A 16,360-nucleotide genomic window follows, 5' to 3' on the forward strand; every position below is an offset into this window, starting at 1 on the left:
CACGTACATTTGTCTGCTCTGATGCAGAGATCTGGCACATCCGAGCAGACTCTGATTAATTGAGTCTGCTAGACATGCAAGCTGATATGCCTGATACTGCATTGCATGCATTTCTATAAACAGCTAAATGCATGTCAGTGCTGAGCAAATGATGATGGTGCACTTTCGAACTAAAACACTTTCAGTGTGTTTTAGTTCAAAAGCATGCCACTGCCATTTTCTCAGTGTTGATGTGCATTTCACCATTTCTTCAAATGCATGCGCTGCAGCACCAGACTTTTGCACATATACAAATGCCCAGAGGGTCCAAGACTAAGATACTTATGTAAAAGTTTTATTTTGAAATTGGTTAGGGGTTGGGAGTTGGCTTTAGTTACGAAATTGTTAAATAGTAAGTATGGTGTAATTTCTGCATACAATTACTGTATTTACTTGAATCCAGGATAACTTTGAATTTATAATTAGTGGAGGCCTGTCTTAAATTCATCCCTCCCATGGCTTTGGTGGGGAAAGCAACAGCAGGTGCAAGGGGCTAGACCCCTGTCCCTTGCCTTTTTCCCTCCCTGTCTGCCCTCCCTGGCCCTTACCCACTCTGTGTTTCCTCTGCCTTTCCCCTAACCATGAGCTCTCCTGCCATCTGCCTCTTGTTGCCTGTGCCTGCCTCTTTGCTATGTGTTCCCCAGCTCCCACACACCTAGCACCCCTGTACCTGAGATGCTTGTCATCCTCAGTGCCTGACCCTAGTGCCTGTGCTTGCCCCCTACTCCATATTTCCTCCTACCACCTGTACCCCTTCCTACCCCCTGCAGCTTACCTTCTGCTGCATCCATTTCTGGGGCCAAGCGAGGTAGGAGTGGCAGCAGCTCCAGCCCCAGCAGGAGCCAGAACAGAAGGTCAGTAGCAGCAGGGTTGGGTTGCATGGTGTAGCTGGAGCACTCCCCCCTCCTGTGGTACACCCCCACCTGCATGGTACATGGTCCAGTGGCCCAGGGGTCTCTGGAGCACTCCCCCCTGCACCACATGGTCTCTCCCTGCATTCTCCTTGCAATATACTCCCTCCCATTCCACATGGTCCCCAGCCTGGGGTGGAAGCTGGAACTGAGCTGCTGCTTGCCCCAGGCCAGTACTTGAATCTAAAACAAGGGTCCCATCCCCCACCATGTTTACTAGTGGGAGTAAGCCTCATCTTGGATTGGAGTAAATATAGTACAGAGATGAAAATGATTTGTTTCTAACTTGGTCCTGTTTTATAGATGCTTTTCTCTGGTTGAATCACGTCATAGAATTGTTCAGCCTTATTTAGAGTCTAAACTCCGATTAATTATATTCACAGAAGCCCAGATCAGATTTCTGAAGGCAAAGCTGCGTGTTATGCAGGAGGAGCTAGATAATGTAGTGTGTGAGTGCAGTAAAAAGGTAAGAATGAAGTGGTCCTACTATGCAGAGACTGACAGTGCTCCCCATACATAAAATATGTAAATTACTCTATACTAGGATTCGTGGAGGGGTGGTTTTGTTTCTACATTTTCTGTTATTTAGGACATAGGCTTCTATGCAACTGTTTTTTCTCTTAAGAAGCCAGAGCATAGAGTTTGATTCATGTATGTTTAGTGTTTAATCTAAGGATATAGAAAGATATACTTTATTTTAAAAAATCCAAATGGAGTTTTAAATCATCAGATTCTATGCTTAGATTCTAACTTAGGTAAGAAAGAGTAATTAAAAGGGAACATCTGTTCTAAAAACAAAATAAATCTGTTATTCAACATTCCATGCGCATTTTAAGATTAGATTTAATACAACACTCAATACTTGAAACTGCACCCTAAAGCAGAGTTTGAAGTTGATGCAAACTTTTTGCAGTGATGTTTTAAACTGAGAGCATTGTACACATGCATTTCATGTTCTGTACAGTCTGCCAGTCTATTTTCAGGTGCTATTTAAATGAATGTTTGAGCTGTAAAACCTTAAATGATGTGGGCTGTGTCTACTTTGAAGATTACCTCTTGCCATCATAATTGTGATCAACTGATATTGTGGAGTTGCCTCTCAGTTCCTTCAGACAAGAGGCTTGCTTGCAGATCGTTTTCAGTAATAGAATGCTGAAACATATTTTTCTGCCCTTGTTCTTCCTCATAACACATGTAATATGATTTTCAGGACATGCTGCAAAGTCCATACATTTTCTCAGGCTTATCTGGGCCTGGGAGTAAGGGGGAGGTTTCTGTGAAGTAGAAGTCTGGATGAAGTCTTCTTATGGCACTGGATTTTATAATTTTTGCACGTGTCCATAGATGCTTAATTGCATTTTTCTCCACTTGGGAATAATGGCTTGGGAATTGCATTACTCAGCCCAAAAGTTCTGCATTTTTGTTTTGTTTTTAATTATTTTGTTAGTTTAGGTGTTGTGTATTGCACACAGTTGTGAGGTCTACTGATAATTATTAGGTGATGGAAAAGTTTTTAAAATCAAATCACTTGCAAGACATTCTTACTGGCAACTTCAAATTAAATTGTAGAAAAACAAGCATTGCAAATCATCATAATACTTTTTTAAAGCATTCAGTATTGTCTAAAACTGCTAATTGCTCAACAGGATGATGAAAATCGGAATTTAAACTCACAGCTTAAAGATACTGAAGAGGAGCGCTCTAGATTGCAACGAACAGTTGGTATACAACAGTCTCAAATTGAAAAGTACAAAATACTGTCAGAGGAAGCAAACAGGAAAAGCGAAGGGTTACAGCAACAGCTTACTGCAGTAGAAAAGGTAATGCAACTACTCATTTCCTCTTCCTTACCAATGGACAGAATATCTGATTATCATATACACCTGAATTTTCAAAGATTTGTGTTAAGCTCGTCAGCATGCTGAGTTCTATTACAATTACGTGTACATTTTATTTTAAAGAAATCTAATTGTTTTTTAAAAAGACATAAGTAACTTCAAGGTAATTGTCCAGGAACTGCATATGGATTGTGTTTTTATAATCAGTTTCTGGTATTAAAAAAAAAATACTTTTTTTTTTTTACAAGCAGGTAAAACTAGTTAGGTGCAATCTAGCTCACAAAAGGAAAAAGTAGAAAAAATATTTCTCTAATATTTTTAATGATAGTGGTTTTAAGTGTTACTTCTGATAATATAGGCTTAAAATACATTTATGCATAAAATAGTATTTGGATTTTGTTTTTTGTAAGTCTAATTTGTTCTTTTAAAAGCAGTCACTCCTGTTTTAATGAATCAGAAACAAACCAACCAGCCTGGCACCTAGAATAGGCCACATATGCAAAGTTGTGTATATGCCTGATTATAGCAGATGGCTGACATACACAGCTTTGTTTGTTTGGAACCTTAAGTGAAAAGCAGCATGTGCTTTTCTTTAATTACTCAGAGCTGGAGAGATTCATTTTAAAATCAAATGTAACTGTGTAAGCAGGAAGATGTTTCCTTAAAATGATTCAATGAAAATAAATGCATGACTTACTTACAGCCTAACACTATTGTCTTCTGTACTTTTAAACTATACTGTAGCAATGATTATAAATAGATTTTCATTCTAATAATTCATGCTAATTTAACCATGTAGCATTGGTACCTTTTAAGTAATTAGTGGGGGAGGTATTGAAAAAATCTCTTTTGTGTAAGTACTTTAAAACAAAACAAAATTGAGTTTTGTAGGTATATATAGTAAAATTTTGTCTGCATATAATAATCTGTCTCTGTACTACTGTAGTAGCAAACATTCAAGACACATATCCTGGAAGTCTTAAACTTTGTTTATTATTATACTTATGCTGCATTTCACTAAAGAAAAACTTCTCTTATTTATAATCTTTCCAACACTCTCAGCAGTCAAACTTTTGAAAAGTATGCATTAGTGTCTATTGTGTTTCTGTTTGTACATCCCAAATATATAACAGTGGTTTTTTTTATATATGGGCTGTGGATACTACTTGACATTGGCTGTCTGGATAACTGTTAACAGTCACTTTAAAATCCAGGTAACTTTTGTGTGGAAGGTCATATTGCTTAAGGTATACAAAAATTAGGTTGTGATGTATATTTTCTTAACCTTGCTTGGGTCCCCCAGGGCTTTTGAAATTTCTTTGCTCTGAGAGCTGTTTTTCTGTATGTATATCTAGAAAGAAGCCCCAGGAAGCTTCTTTCCTTTATGTTGCTATACCTCAACCTGAAATAAACTTGGTAATTATGGTGTTTACCTTACTGGCTGCATCCAGACAAGTGCAGCCATGCAGTATGTGGCCATATACTGTATGTTCCGTTGTTTTCCACACTGCAAGAGGGCAGTGTGAAGAAAAATGAAACATGCAGCAGTATGTGGCACCGCAGGTGTGCAACGGAGCAGTGTGGAGGGTTTTTTTGATCCCTGGACATTCAGCGTTCACAAAAATCCGTGAAAAAAACATGTGGAGTAGTGCAAGCAGTGGCAGCATGTGGCTGGCTTGCCAGTGTCACGCTGCTTCTGGCCAGGCTCCTCATGGCAGGATTGCTGCTGCTTCAGCCCCAAGAGGTCCCCAGGACCCAAGGTAAAGCTGCTGGGGCCAGCCTCCCCTACCCCACCTGGGGTAACTTGCTGTGCACCAGAGTGTGCATGGCATGTGTGTTTCCTGGGGAACCAAATGTCCATTGACATCTGGACATGGCCACTGTAGAAAAGGATAATATCAATGTCTAGGGAGCTCTTGCATTTCTTTCTGGAGCTGACTGTGCAGTTGAACCTACAGCACTCAAGCTCTCTTTGTTTATCCTTTCCCCGCTCCATTTTTTCTCACTCTTTACAGTTGATGTCTGTACTTTCAGAGAGAATGAATGCAATATGCGGATAGAACTAGTGAGATAGATGGTCCCAAGTTCTGGTGCATCCTTCCATTGAGACTTTTAGACAGGTCATTTAACTAGTTTGCCTGTGTAAAGGGGATGATGATAGTGCTTACTTATTTCTCAGGGTTTTGAGGATTACACAGAAAATAACATGGATATCTGTTTATTTTTATTTACTAGCTGGAGAACCCTTGTACACATACAGTAGCCACTGAGTCACTGGCACCAAACATTTCCTTATGCTTCTTAACATTCTGGTGTGCTCCAAAATACTAGATCACTGGAGATGAGGAGGAAATATTACCCTTCATTTGTTAACACAGTGGGTGTTCTTGAGGAAAAAAAATACCTGGAAAGGCCTAACATAGTAGATTTTTTTCCTTTCCCACACTAAAATTATTTCAGCAGTTATATAATCTGCTGAAATTTATGTATTTTTATATGTGTATAATTTGTGTATTTTTAGAGAAGGGTTGATTGAAACCTTAGCTGCTTAGCTAAGGTTAACAAAGCAAAAATGCTACTGATTTCTATAGCACTAATAACAAGATGTACAAGTGATTTGGAAGTATTCAGCAAAATGCCACCATAGAAGAATCCACAAAATACGTTGACAAAGAACATTAGAAGAGGTATTATAATAATCTGTTTGTTAGTTGGTAAGGTTAGCTGATTGCTTTTATGACATCAGGTGTTTGATAGGCTGCAATGTAGAACTTTAAAATCCGAAGTGGAATATATGGTACTGGGTGCATCTACAGGAGACGTTTACTGCAGTTCCCTAATTAGATCCAAAGTCAAGTGTCAGTGTCTACACTTGCGGTCTTTTAGACCACAGAAAACTAATAAATGCTGCTGTGTTTACAATGAGGGTGGTCAAAGTTAATTATTATTTGCCCCGGCTACCTGTTAAAGATGATAAGGCACCAATGGCAGCAGGACCCAGGGGGAGCCTGTAGCAGGACCTAGGGGCAGTAGGACCCAGCAGCTACAGCAGCAAGGCTTGCCCTGCCCCATCCTTCCCCCCAAGCCCCCGACCTAGCCTCTGCCTAGTAGAGGCTTCTGGCCTGGTGACTTTGGGGCTGTTCCCCCACCCTCGTGCAACACATCTAAGAGGGTGCCGGGGCAGGGGGGGAGGGGCGGAGAGCAGGACTGCTGGCAATTGCCCCAGTCCTCAGGACTGGGGTGGCTCCTGCTGCATCTTGCGGTCCCAGTGATGCAGCTGGGAACCACAGGGTGCCAGAGCGTCTGACAGGTGGGCGGGTGGGGAGAAAGTGGCAGCAGCGGGCAGGAAAAGGTAATGGTTGCAGCCGTGGCAGGCGGGGCAGTGAGCAGGAGTACAGCAACAGCTGGGTGGGAACGTGAGGCCTTCACCAGTGCCCCAGGGCCAGGGCTGGCAGGGGCCCAGGGTGGGGTGGCAGGAGCACAGGACGTGGGTTGGCTCTGTCCCTCTCTCTGCTGGCATAGCCTGGCTTGGCTCCATAGAGCCCTTGCCAGCCTGCACCCTGTGCTCCTGCCACCCTGCCCATTGGCCCTGGTCCCAGGGCACCAGTGCAGGCTATTGCTGAGCTCTCGCCTGCTGCCTTACCCACCTGCCACCACCACTTTCCTACCCACCACTACCATGTCTCCCCACCTTCCTGTACACCCATCCGCCTGCTGGCTGTTCCAGCACCACATGGTTCCCGACTGCATTACTGGACTACAGGATGCAGCAGGAGCTTGTCTGGCTTGGCCTCTGCGATTCCTAGCTGGCTCCGTGTGGTGCCAGCTGGGCCGGGCCAGTTCCTGCTGTGTGAAACCAGCCATATAGCCAGGAACTGTGTGGTACCAGAGCAGACAGCGGGGTTGTGGGCGTGGAAGCAGTGGTGGCAGTGAGCAGGAAGGTAAGGAGGTGGTAGGAGAAGGGTAGTGGCGGCAAATGGGGAAGGTGGGGGAAGAGGCAGTGACCGGCATGGGGCCTGCACTGGTGCCCTGAGGCCTGGGGTGGCAGGAGTGCTGAGCCCAGGCTGACAGAAGCACTGGTAGGGGTTCTGTCTGCCACAGGCCCCGAGTGCCCTGAGGCCTCATAGTCTGCTGCTGCCATTGGTGGTAGGGGCTGTGGGTACCCACACCCCACCTTGTATACTCCATACCCCCTCACACACACATCAGTCACCCTCCCCTTCCACACATGCTACAGTCCTCCCCAGCCACTTTCCCCCCACAAACTGTATACCCCATCCACACCCCACATATCCACACACAAATCAACTTGCTCCCATACCTCATATATATACACTCACAACCCCCAAACCCATACACACGCACACCTACCCAGCCCCCCACAAACCCCACACACATACACCCTCTCCCACATACCCACAGCCCCCCACAAACTTTTACCCACACACCCATACCCCTCAAGCTCGCCCCACAATATAGAAGAGTAAGACTTCATAAGCTATTATACAATCACCTCTATGTACACTACACAAACAAGTAAATCATTAAAGACATTTTTTTTTTAACTAAATTAATTAATATTGTAGTAGGTATTTGATTTTTAGAATACAATTTGGTATTTTCTGGATATAAGGAAAAACTTCTTCATGGAAAAAAATTTCTAGACTCCCAGTGGGGGTGTTGCAGGCATTTACCCTGGAGATCTTTAAAAGATTATTTTAAGGTTATTTGACCCCAGCAGTCTTTCCTTCCCAGAGCAGGGGGCTGGACCCAGCAATCTCATGAGGTCCCTTCCAGCCCTAAACTTCTGTGAATATGTGGTTCTGAGATGGCAAACTTCTGTGGACAAGGGGAGGGACTTCAAAGGTCAGAGGCTAGGTGGGGCAGGACTTCTGGTCCCAAGATGGCAACAAGGGGGCAGGGCATCTGTCAAAGGGAAACCCTTTATAGCTGGCCAAAACTTGGTAAGTGGCCCTCTGTCCAAAATAATTGCTTGCCCCTTGCTTACAAATACTATCCTGCAGTGGCATTATTTAGTGTGTTGCAATGCACATGTAGATGCTGACAAGTCTAGCTGGAGCATGAGGGTGCTTCAGTGCAGGGGCTGCCTGCTGGTTAGCCCCACATTGAAGCATCCTTGTGCCCCAGCCAGCCCCTCTCCAGCATGTTGAGCTGGGCCACAGCAGCCCCAGGCTGGCAGGGTGATCCCTGGGGACTGCTGCCAGCTGGGGCTGCTCCGACCCAGCTGGATGTGCTACGGTCCTGGGCACATGTGTAAGTGTGGTATCTGGAAGCAATAAATTCCAGCGTGAATTGCACTGAAGTTTGTTCAAGTTGAATGAATGCACATGTAGATATGCCCCCCAAAGACTAAGACAGGCAATTTGACTTTATTAATGGCTTCAACTAGGGGTGCACTGACAAAGATTTCTTAGGCCGATACCAAAGGCCAATTATTAACGAGCCATATTGGCCGGTACTGATCTGATTGCCGATATGCAGCCTGTCAGCTTGGGGAGCAGCATCCGGCTAGTAAGTCTGTTGCAGGGGCAGGAAGGAGGGTAGGGGAGGTAGATCGAGGCCCCTGCAGTGAGGGATCTGCGGGGCATATGCCCCGTATGCCTTTCCCTGGGGTGTGTGCAGCGGTGGGAGCTGCCCCACCCCTGCGCTCATCAGATAAGCCACTTGTGGCTCCATCCCAGTCCCAACCCCACTACCTCCCTCACCTCAGGGGCCTCAATCACTCCTCCCCACGCTCTTTCCTCTCCCCACAACAGACGTTCTAGCCAGACGCTGCTCTCCAAGCTTCCAGGCTGGCCATGTGCATGCTGTAGCTGTACATGTACATGGCGTTTATCAGCAACATTATTAGCCACATCAGCCAGAAAAATCCCATTGCCAATAATGTCAATTTTCCTTTTATTGGTGCTGATAAGATGTGAACCGATGTATTGGTGCACCTCTAGCTTCAACATCTTGGCATAAAGTTCAAAATGGTAATGTTATCAAAACAAAGAGTTGCAAAACATCCTGTTTTAATGTTTGTTCCTGGAAACAGGGTTCAATTTCCAGCTAACTGGTTTACCAGAAAACCTGCATGCAAGTGCCGGAGGACAAGAAAGTGAACCCTGCACTTCCTTTTAGCTTGGCATATGGGCAGGCAGTTGACAAAATGTGGTATAGTTAAACCTACTTTTATCCAAACTTTGAGGATGGATATTTAGCAGCAGAGTTGAGGAGAATTAGTCAGATAAAAATTATTGTTTCCCATCTTTTTTGTCTGTATCAAACCTGTTCTATATGTGATCCAGTGGTAATATACCATCATTCCTTTTTCATGTAAATTTGTCAGACATGTTCCTAATTTCCACATTTACCCTAATCCAAGTTGATTATAAATTTGTTATGATTTTCCATGGATAGAATCTAATCACTGCAATTAATTTTATTGTCTTAAATTTGTCCCCCATCACTATAGTATGAGGGCAAGTGGTGGGGGCAAGCAGCAGGAAGGCAGCAGCAGGAAGGCAAGCAGCTTGATTCCCACCCTTTCCTACTTATTTGCCCCTCCTGCCCCCACCCAGCATCTCCAACCTGTACCTGCTGCTTACCCTATACAGCATCTCTGGCTCTGCCCTGGGAAATGGAGCATGTGGTTCTTCTGGACCTAGCCATGCCATGGCAGCACCCCAGGTTGAGGTTGGGGCTGGAGCCACAGGTGTAGCCACTCCCCTGCCACTGTGCAATCCCCTTCCATTCCCCCCTACCTACACAGCCTGTGGTCTCCCCTGCATTCCTCCAGCCTCCTGCACCACACAGTCTCCCTTGCGCTTCTGCTGCTCACTGCACAATCTTGCCCATGCTCCCCCCACTGCATGCCCCCTCCCACACTGCACAAACCACCCTGGCCTTGGCCTGGCAGCAACAACTCCAGCTTCAGCCCTGGCCTGGGGCGCACAGCTGTGGCTCCAGCAGTGGTTGCCTCCAGGAGGCTTTTTTCCCTCATGTGGAATGGTGGAAAAACTGTGTGTTGGATTTGAGTAAATAAGGCAAGTCATTTTTCTGATGTAAGTATGCACGTGAAGGATAGCTCACCATCTATATATGTGACATGTCACATATAAGATGTCGGTCTTAGTTTCAGAAATGTTCGTATTTAAACAAATAGATAAAGTGGGACACCGTTTCTAAAAGAAAACTCAAAATGAATTTAAAAAAAAGTATACTATCCAATTTTAAATGTTCCTATCTTGCTTAATGAGTCTTCCTTTTCCTACAGCTACTTTTCAAAATATAACTGCTTTTCTAGAGATATCTTTAATGTAAATGATAAGGGCCTGTTTCTGCCAGGATATGTTATATTCTTGGCTTCTGCTTTGTCATTCTCTGATCTCTTATCTCATTACTCTCTTCTAATGTGTCTCTACCTTTTGATTTTTCCTCACCATTTCCCTACTTATGCAACTATCAAATCCTGGCATCGGAGAATTTAGATGCAGCTCAAGTGCTTATCATCCTGACTAGGTAGCTCACCAACTGGTCCCAAAGCAGCTCAATTGTTGCAACATAACTTCAGTGTCACTGGCCCATGGTGCAGTTCTGTGGTCTCTCTTGACCCATGCTTCAGTAGTCAAGCAAAAGATTTGGAGACAAATGCTAGAAAGGGGTGTATTTCTAAAGAGAGGAAAGGAGAAACTGAGGGAGAAGTCTGAGTTGTAACATCAGCTGGCCCAAATTTTGATTCTACTCACAGGCCAAACCAAGCAGGTTTCTAGGATATCCCTTGCTCTAAACTTGTAGCTTGTTGGGTACTCACTGAAGTGTGATTACTTAAAAACATTTCTTTCATTTTTGGCTTCTACAGGAATTAGAGAATCTAAAGCGTGTACAGAAACAGGCTTCAACCAGTCAGAGTGCAACAGAAGTTCGCTTAAATAGGGCCCTTGAGGAAGCAGAAAGGTACAGAATGGAGCTGAATAAACTAAAGCAAAATAACAAGGTACATCTAAAAAAAAACTTGAAGAGCAATACTGAAATGAAACAAGGTGCTTGATCACGTACTGACTGAAAATACTCATATCATTGACGACAATAGGAGATTGGAGGATTTTTCTTCTGCTTGTAGATCATATCTGATTTGGAAAAAGTTATACAGGAAATTAGAATCCTGTAATAAATCACTTGATTTTTCTAGCTGTTTGAAGAGCTGAAAAATAATGTAACACATGTGGGCTATGAACAGTGTATTTCTGGTTTATCTGTATCTTTTTTGCTTTAGCTCAGGAGTTAAGTATATGATTACAAATAAAGGAAAGGAAAATGTTACTTCATTTATAAATGAAGTAGTCATATGTTGGCAAAATTTGGCTAAGTAATTGCAAGCCAGTATATTCCCCTTGAATGTCTACATTGGTTTTATATCGAGTAAAAACTAAACAAGAAAACAGGTCATAGACTAGATTGCTAGAAGAAACACAGTAAAATTATATGCAAGAAAAAGAAATATATATGAATACCAGTCTGTGTTACACCCAGATTACTTATGCCTCTCAGACACACATGCAGAAACCTTGGGTTAAAAGTTCCATTACCTCAATAATGTAGAAGCTCCTTATCAAGTAGGTGCTGTTTTCTGTTTCAAGGATATGTAAGGTACTAATAAGATCCAGCTTTTATTCCTTCTCAAATGTTTTAGTTCGCTGCTATTTGTACTTTTTGTGTTGTGTTAAAATACCCACCCCGCTGATACCAGGTTGTTTGTCTCTTCCTTGCTAGGATATAGCTAACCAAGAGCTCAAAAAATTTGAAGAATTAAAAATTCAAAACAAGAGACTGGAGAAACAAAAGGGGGAGCTAATGGCAGGTTTCAAGAAACAGTTGAAGTTAATTGATATTTTAAAGAGACAAAAGGTGAGTGTCAGTCAACTCAAAATTTCAAATTACTCGTGTATAACAATTGAGACTGGCACATTTCAGGCTACAAATGTTTATTGTCAAGATTGTCATGAGTATTTCCTAACAGTGATATGGCAACACATCTACAGTCCTGAAAAATCAGTAAATGGCATGGATCAGCTAGGCTTCCTGTCACTGGGTTGCAGTACTGGCTTTTTCCATTACAGAAAGGACACTAAGACTATTTCTTGACTTGAATGCATCTTCTAAAAAGGAATATATATAGTCTTAGTGACACAGACTGTACAATCCTGAGACCAAGGGTTTTTTCTGTTATTCATGGAGTAAATGTTGCTCAGATAACAATAGCTTCCCCTAATCTCCAGCCAGTGCAGGGCATTCTCCTCAGCAATGCACATTTTTTCTTTAAAAAAGAACTTAAGATGCATCAGCAGCCATAGCAGGTGGTCTTTCAGGACTAAATCCAACTATTTTTCACCAGCTGCTTCAAAATGGGAGTAGCAGATAAATTTGGTGACGTGTGGCCTCCTAATCTGTGACAAGGGATGACTTACCTTACAGTACCTTCTGTTCTCAGAGATGTGTTGCTTATATCTGTCACAGGGGCACTAAGGTGCCCTGCTCCTAGGGCAGAAACTACCTGGTGAGAGAGCCCAAAGAGAGGCAGAGCCTAGGTGCTAGTTACCAGGGCAACAAGCCAGAGAGCAAAATAGCCTGTACCTGGTCAGCTGACCAGAAGGAGCAAAGCCCTGGGTCCATATAAACCTCAGGACGGGGCCTAGGGGAGCAGTTCCCTACTAGCAGCTAGAGGGGAAGGAGCCTCCCAGGAGGAAGTGCCCAGTGATGCAGCACCTGCTTAATATGCTGCAACCAGGGCTAATGGGGCTCCATGAGCTATGCAGCCCATAAGATATTTAAGGGCTGGAGAGGAAGTTCTATGCTTTTAAGGGGACAGAGCATACCCTTGTATTTTTTGCATTATATTATAGCCCAGGGGCTTGTGTTTTGTTTGTTTCATACCACTCACTGGTGGTTTGGGTGAGGCTATTTGGGGAAGGAGGCGGCCTCATAGGGGGCCCATTGCAGCATGGGGACCCTGGCGCCAGAGAGGGTGTGGCACTTTGGGGTGCATAGACCCCTTTGGGGGCACAGACCCCTGGTGCCACAGGGAGTGTGGCACTGTATTTGGGGCACAGAGACCCTGGTGCCAGTGGGGTGCAGAGTGAGATGGGGCTGCAAAGAGCCCAGGGAAAGAAGACAAGGGGGCCAATTACAGTGAGGCCTAGGCGAGACAACACCAGTACCATCTGTGAGGCTTGGGATGTAGTAAAGGGGTGGTTGGAGCCACGCATATAGCCCATAAGGCTGGGGTGTCCTGGGACATTTATTTTGAAACAGGAGCCATGGGGTGTCTGTGACCCAAGGGGTTCGGGGAAATCCATCACAACTGTGCTTAGGTAGGCTTGAAGGCAGCCTCCCTATACCAATTATTCCAGCAAGATGTGGCAGACAAGAATAGAGGGTGCCCAGCAGGCTGAATTGGCACTGTCAAGGGACCCTAAGGGTAACAGCCATCCTTAAGGACCCCGTCCTGTGACAATATCAATATTCCACTCTTGGTATATTTGGAAAAATGTTTGGATCCTCAGTATTCATTGGTCAAGCTCTGCCCTTACTTCCCTCAGACCTCCTCCTACAGGCAAAAATGAGCAGGGCAAAGCCAGTTCCCAGCTACACAAAAAGTAGAATTTTTGGTACAGTAGAATTGAAAGCAGGTGCTCTTCAACATGTGGTGAAGAACACCAGTTACTGGAAGGTAAGTTACCTCATTTTCTTCAAACATTTTTCTCTGTGTGGTCCACTCCAAATGGCTGTCAAGCAGTGGTGTCAAAAAAGGAGACAGCAAATCAAACTGTTGAGAGAATAGTATTGGAAGCATCACTTTGCCAAAGAAACAGCTCTGGCAGCCTGTCCTGTAGCAAGAGGCTTCATAAAGATGTGAATGAAGTACTACATGACTGACCTACAAATCTAGGAAACGTTCCCATTTCCTGAAAAGTTGCTGAAACAGCATGTGTACCCCTTCTCCCTCAAAGTTTCAGCATATGCACCCCTTTATATTTTGTTCTTGTTTTTAGTGTTGCCAATTATGTGATTTAAAGCAGGCTACATAGACATTAAATAAGAAAAGCAGTTGGTTCAAACACCAGACTGACTTTCTTCCTAGGCAAGGAAGCTTACATCTGAGGCAGATGGGTGTATAACCTCATTCCTGAAATATTTCATGAGCAATTACATTTGTTAGTGATCACTTATGATTAAATGAGAAGTTTGCTCAGCCAGTCTGCTAAAACAGTTCTGGAAGGTTGACTGTTCTGATAGTTATTCACCGATTGATCTGCTGCTTCCTCCATTGGATCACCTCATACCTTTGTGGTGAAAGCCTGTTTCTTTTTGGATATTTATGTAAAGCAGGGGTGGCCAAAGTTATTTGTCTTGGGAACCACATCCAATCCTGCACCGAAGTCGGAGAGCCAGGGGGAGGGGGTATAGGGAGGTATTAAGAACCCCAGAGTGGAGGTGACCACCCCTGCACCGCTGAGCCACTCCAGCTTTCCCTGCCGAGAGTGTGCCCCTAGGTAAGCAGTGCAGTTGCAGCCCCTGGCACCCCAGTGCTGGTTAGCGCTGTTCCTTGGAGCCAGCTCAGGGAGAAGTGGGCAGGGCTCTCCCCCAGAGAGCTGCAAGTACTGCACGGCTGAGCTGGTTGCAGCTTGTGAGCCATGGTTTGCGCACCGCTGACATAAAGAATTACAGTTATGATGCCAGTCCCTGTTTAAGAGCAAACCATTGAAAACTTAGTAATCAAATACTGTGCAGTGATATCATCAAGAGCATATTTGCTTATAAGTAAGCAAATGCTCATGTGGGAGAGCATTCAAGTCTTGCTAAAAAAAAAAAAAATCAAGATATCATATCTATGGCTTCCTCCTTACTCACTAGCCCAGTTACTCTATCAAAGAAAAAAAATACTTTGGTTGACACATGCTACTTTGTTCTTCATAAATGTGTATTAGCTGTTTTATTATCATTTTAGTATCTTCTCTGTGCTGACAAATTGTTTCATTACAGTGCTTGTCTTAGCATTTTTTTCAAAGCTAGGCACACTGGTCTAAGTCCTCCTGTTCCCCTTCTTCCATCCTCTCACATCTTGCTTTACCTTCAATGAGTTCTTGAAGATCATCACTAATGGTGGAAGAGACTGATTGAGCTGTTGACTTGACTATACCTATTTTTTTCTAAATATTCTTTAATCTGTTTCCCTAATCTGGCCTGCACTCCTATCTTTTTTATTATATATAATCTTGTTAAGGATCTGATCAGTAAACCTTTCTTGTGATGACTGCAATACTTTGGCCCTTTTTTTTTTTATGGCTTTTATTTGTTGTTATTCCCCAGTAACTAATAGATCAGGCTTTCATTTTCCTCCTCTTCTAATGTATTGATAGAGGCTTTTCTCATTTTAGTTTTTGGCCCTTACTAGCTGTACCTCATTTTGTTTTAGCCTTTCTGATTTTTCTCTTTCTTTGAATAGAAAACTTAATTGTTTCATGATCCCTTCCACCAAAATTGCTTGACCTTTTATTTTTTTTAACCAGTTCCTCCTTTAGAATCTGCTGTTTTCCTCATCTCTCATATGACATTACTGTAATTTCCCATTTCCCTTCCCAGATTTCAGCCCTTTCACCAAATCTGTTGGTTTTACTCACTTCCAGACTTTCAGTTGGGAAGCTAATGTTTTAGGAGGCTCACTTCCCTTTTTCATCAATGGCTGTCAACTCTTTCCAGCAGTTATTTTAGTGCAACACCTTCTTCATGGCAAAAGAAACTGTCTACACTTAACTGTAGAGTCATGCACTGGTCTCCAGTCCTTGTTTGGGCCTTTATGCTGAACAGAGAAGATTGACAAGAACTCTTGTGTCCCTGGCTATTTTCTCATGGCTCTTTCTGGCTTGTAATCACTTTTGATCTGCTCCAAGTCGTATCCGGCAGTGTGACTAGTGCTCACATGGATGATGGTCAGACTTGTTATCTTTGACGCCGCCTTCTGCCATTAGGAACAGGTAGATCCTTCTCCCCAGCCATTGGGATCTATTCTTTTCTTATGGTCCAAGGACCAAATATCGGTTCTTGAACTCAATGGCTTGTGGCTTCAAATGGGATGTGGGGAGGGGCATTGTTCCAGGGAAGATAATAAGTCTCCTTCTTTCAGAACAGTTGGTGTTTCTTCCTTCCATAGTGCTGATGCAGTTTTCTTGAGCCAGGCAGCTTTCTTCATCTGGATGACTATCTGTAGCTTGTTAAGAAGACATTTGTGAGGAGTCCCAAGAATACAACTTAGCTACTGTTTGCTGTAGTTCATTTACTTGCTTCCTGAAGGACTCCATTAGCATCTCTCACACTAGCTGACACTTTCTGCCCAGATTCTTTTACCAGGGCCATGACCAGGCCAAGTTCCCATCAAGTCAAGACTGAGACCTGGGTGGAATGCTTGCAAGTCGGAATCCTAATCTGGCCACGGGGGCCCTTTAGTACAATTGGAAGAAAGGCTAATAACAATGTTGAATGTACTAATTTCCTATGTGCTGATGGAAAATT

General features: G+C 43.6%; 1 protein-coding gene across 6 annotated transcripts in view; it reads left to right on the forward strand.

Moving 5' to 3' along the window:
- Window positions 1–16,360, forward strand: part of TEX9 (testis expressed 9) — a 108,436-nt gene that overhangs the window by 82,390 nt on the left and 9,686 nt on the right. For all 6 annotated transcript variants that reach the window (XM_090028359.1, XM_090028361.1, XM_090028357.1 and 3 more), the window contains 4 exons: window positions 1,334–1,416; window positions 2,597–2,770; window positions 10,653–10,787; window positions 11,564–11,698. In XM_090028359.1, the coding sequence (XP_089884485.1) occupies window positions 1,334–1,416; window positions 2,597–2,770; window positions 10,653–10,787; window positions 11,564–11,698 (527 nt within the window). The remainder of the gene's footprint in view (window positions 1–1,333; window positions 1,417–2,596; window positions 2,771–10,652; window positions 10,788–11,563; window positions 11,699–16,360) is intronic.

The sequence above is a fragment of the Crocodylus siamensis genome, chromosome 15, assembly GCF_052110815.1.
Source record: "Crocodylus siamensis isolate JL-2025a chromosome 15, ASM5211081v1, whole genome shotgun sequence".
Lineage (NCBI taxonomy): Eukaryota > Metazoa > Chordata > Crocodylia > Crocodylidae > Crocodylus > Crocodylus siamensis.